Here is a 3410-nt window from a genome sequence, read left to right as displayed (position 1 = left end):
TCCACGTACGTTTGTTAAACAGCAAAATGATAAAAAACCAAGTAAATAAAATAAAAAATCATATTCATAAAAAAACAACCTTAAAACATAATTTTGAAAAGTCATTTGAAAATGAAAAGTGCATCGACCGTTAACATTTGCATATCACAACTTTTTTTAGACAATTGATAGTATGCTCAATGGCAAATTGGAATTGAATTAAAAAAATGCAAACATGATGTGCTACATACACTGAATTATTACATTTAAACAATTTACATGAGACATAACTTTTGCACGTACCACAAATATGCACACTTCCCCTTAGTAAACAATCTGTTAACAGTCCAAATCTTGATGTAAGTGAACATTTTGATTTATAATCCAAAAGGTATACATTGATCTAAACACCAGCATCATGTCACCAAATAAGCAGCAATAACATTACATTGAGTAAACAATTGAGTAATTAATGTAGCTTCCTTATGTCCAATGGCAGTCTGTTCAAGTTAAATCTCAATACCTTTCACCTCTTCAGTTTCTTTTTCTTTCAGTTCAACCCTGAAGTGACTTTACTGGTTCAGAATCACTTATCTCAGCCACTGACTGAAGTCCAAGCTTTTCTCTTTATTCTTTCTCCGACCAGCAGCATTGAGTGCTCTCATCTCTTGTCCCTTCATGAAACAAAACAACACTTCTCCTCTGTCTATCATTACGACAGAATACAGCTGTTGGTCTTGTTCATAGGTGGTCGGAAGTTAATGTCTTTTGGAAAGGTCTCCCTGCGTCTACGCAGCGCGGGGCTGAGGCGGCTGGGAAGGTTTGCCTGCTGCAGGATCATTTTAAACACCTCCACCACGTTGACGTTCTCCTTCGCCGATGCTTCCAGGTAACTGTTGTTCCAATCCAGCTCCACGGTTGACAGCACGTCCTTGTTGGACACCAGACGCTCCTGCACCCGGTCCACCTTGTTTCCCACCACCACAAGTGGTGTGTACTTGTCCTCCTTGATCTCCAGAATCTCATCTCGGAGGCTCTTGACAGCCTCCAGTGACTCAGGGTCATCCACAGCATACACCAGCGCGAAGATGTCGCTGTTTTGGATGGAGAGCTTCCGCATGGCCGGGAAAGAGTAGCTGCCACTGGTGTCCAGGATCTCTACTGTGATCTTGACCCCATCGATGTCATACTCTTTGATGTGCAGCTCTTCCACTGTGCGCCGGTGTTTGGGCTCAAATGTGTCTTGGAGGAAACGTTGGATCAGGGCTGTCTTGCCCACTCCTGCTGCCCCCAGAAAGACTAGACGCACCAGGGTCTTCTCCTTCACCTCCAGAGACATGCTGCTTTTTGCGGAGGAGGTTTTTGTTACCAAAATGGGTAGAGAAAATGTCCCAAAAACTGTCTCAGATTACTCACTTTCTCTCAATGGTTGCTGCTTTAAAACTGACACCGCAAATGTCAACACCTGTCATTAACTTCAACCTTTCTAAGTAAATCTCCCCTTTTCTTAGGTCTCTTGAGCTTCTTTCCTTGCTTTGTTTAACCTGCCAGGTTTGTTAAGCTGGCAGTGGCTCTCTGTCAAAGCTCCTCAAGATTTGCTTATTGGATGCTCCTCTGTGTCTGATCACACACACTGCCTTTTATGCCTGTTTTGGTGAGAGAGCCTCCATGCCCTCCTGCAGCTGCAACCAATCAGCAGAAGGCAGCCTGTTGAAGTGTAACATCCAGGCAACCAATGATGGCAGAGTATGTAAATCTGTGTATGCTGAGAAAGTAGGTGCTATCTGAAAGTGAATAAATGACAAGCAGAGCATGGAAAGCAAGTATAAAGACACTGAGACAAACATTTTTCATTAAATAAATCATGAATATATTGGTTTATTATAATGTTTCATCAAATATTTCTAAAATAATGTTTATATTTATATAGTCACTGCACAATAGGAGACAATTCTAGCACTTGGCTTTATACTGTCTCAATGTTGGTCAAAAGGGAGAAAAGTTTACATAGCACATTTCAACAACATGGCAATTCCACATGGTCCTTATGCTTCACATAAGACATTAAAAGGATTAAAATAGAAGATAAAAATAAGCTGAAATTGAATCAAACAGAATAAACTGAAATAAAAAAATCACAGTACAAGATATGATGGAGAGTCCCATATATCTGGTTTAATAAAAGACAGTGGCAAACAGAAAAGTTCTAAACCTTGATTTAAAACAACCGATTTCTGGGAGTTTGTTCCAGATGTGTGGTGCATAAAAACGGAATACTGCTTCTCCATGTTTTGTCTCAGACAAAAACATGTAAAAGGTTCTGATGGTAAACAGAGTGGCAAATCAAAAATGTGTTCATAAACGAATACCATTTTAAAACGAAAAATTGATACACAGAAGTGGGTGTAAAGATTTAAGACGTCGAGTGATATGCCCCACGTTCTTGGTCTTAGTGAAACTAGCAGCAGCTACAGCTCAATTCTGAATAAATTAAATATACCTTTGCAAGAACGTATCCCTCCTTAAGCTGATGACATTTTACTTAGGCAAATTCTAGAGGCAACAGCTTTATGGATCAGTTCAGTCACACATGGCAATGCATGACTGAATCACCTTCAGCTGTCCTTGGTGTCCAATTAGATGTGATGGATCGCCTGTAGCTGTCTAAGAACGGAATCCTGCCTGCCTCCCGTTTGTCAGAGTTTGTCATAGAAGAGTGAGCCTGACTCGTGAACCTCCTAAATGTCCCCTGAGTCTCCACAGACTGTGACTCTCCCTGCCTTGTTAGGCTAAGCAACCGCATGGAATCACAATGAGTTCTCCTCCACCGTCCCACCAACATACACTTTTAATTTGCACTCATACGCGGTCTCCCCAGGGTGCTTCTGTACCTGGTGGGCAGTGGAGCAGAGCTAAGCACTGTGGGAATATTAGCTATGGACTCTCCTGGCCTGATGCACAGTGTGAGGAACACTTAATGGCTGCAGTCACTGCTGGGAAATTTAAAGCAGGGTTTCTGAACTGATGACAGTTCTAGTCACATTGTCCTGACAGTTAAGTGGTAAAGACATACGTACATATTCTTGCCTCAAGGCTCCAAAATGTTAAATGACAGTATATCCATTTTGGTGACTTCTCAAAAAGCAGAGATAAACATTTCTTCACTAATAATAGCCTCAGTAGTTGAAAATGCATTACAGTGTATGTCTTTGTGGGACTCTAGGGGTGGGTCAAAGTAACTACTCGACAGTGCATCTACTCAGGTGTTTTCATTTTATGCTACTTTATGCTTGTACTCAACTAGTCAGAGGATATATTGTAGTTGTTGCATTTATCTGAAATACTGTATATAATTACTGGTTACTTTGCAGATTATTATTATTATTATTTAAAATATTATGCATTGTGATATGTTAAAGCAACATTGCGTA

The 3410-nt window shown here is 40.6% G+C and overlaps 1 protein-coding gene across 1 annotated transcript; it reads right to left on the bottom strand.

The window, feature by feature from the left end:
* LOC120558743 (GTP-binding protein Rhes-like) lies at nt 1-1603 on the bottom strand. The gene has a single exon (XM_039799946.1). The coding sequence runs from the start codon at nt 1316-1318 to the stop codon at nt 692-694; it is 627 nt and encodes a 208-aa protein (XP_039655880.1). The 5' UTR covers nt 1319-1603; the 3' UTR covers nt 1-691.
* Nucleotides 1604-3410: the final 1807 nt, after the last annotated feature.

This window comes from Perca fluviatilis, chromosome 1 (assembly GCF_010015445.1).
Source record: "Perca fluviatilis chromosome 1, GENO_Pfluv_1.0, whole genome shotgun sequence".
In the NCBI taxonomy this organism is placed as follows: Eukaryota; Metazoa; Chordata; class Actinopteri; order Perciformes; family Percidae; genus Perca; species Perca fluviatilis.
The sequence above is the reverse complement of the archived record's forward strand: the minus strand, read 5'-3'. Positions and strand labels throughout refer to the sequence as shown.

Bases quoted from the DNA above. Each gene is read 5' to 3' on its own strand.
- LOC120558743 (XM_039799946.1), bottom strand. From the start codon at position 1,318: ATGTCTCTGGAGGTGAAGGAGAAGACCCTGGTGCGTCTAGTCTTTCTG.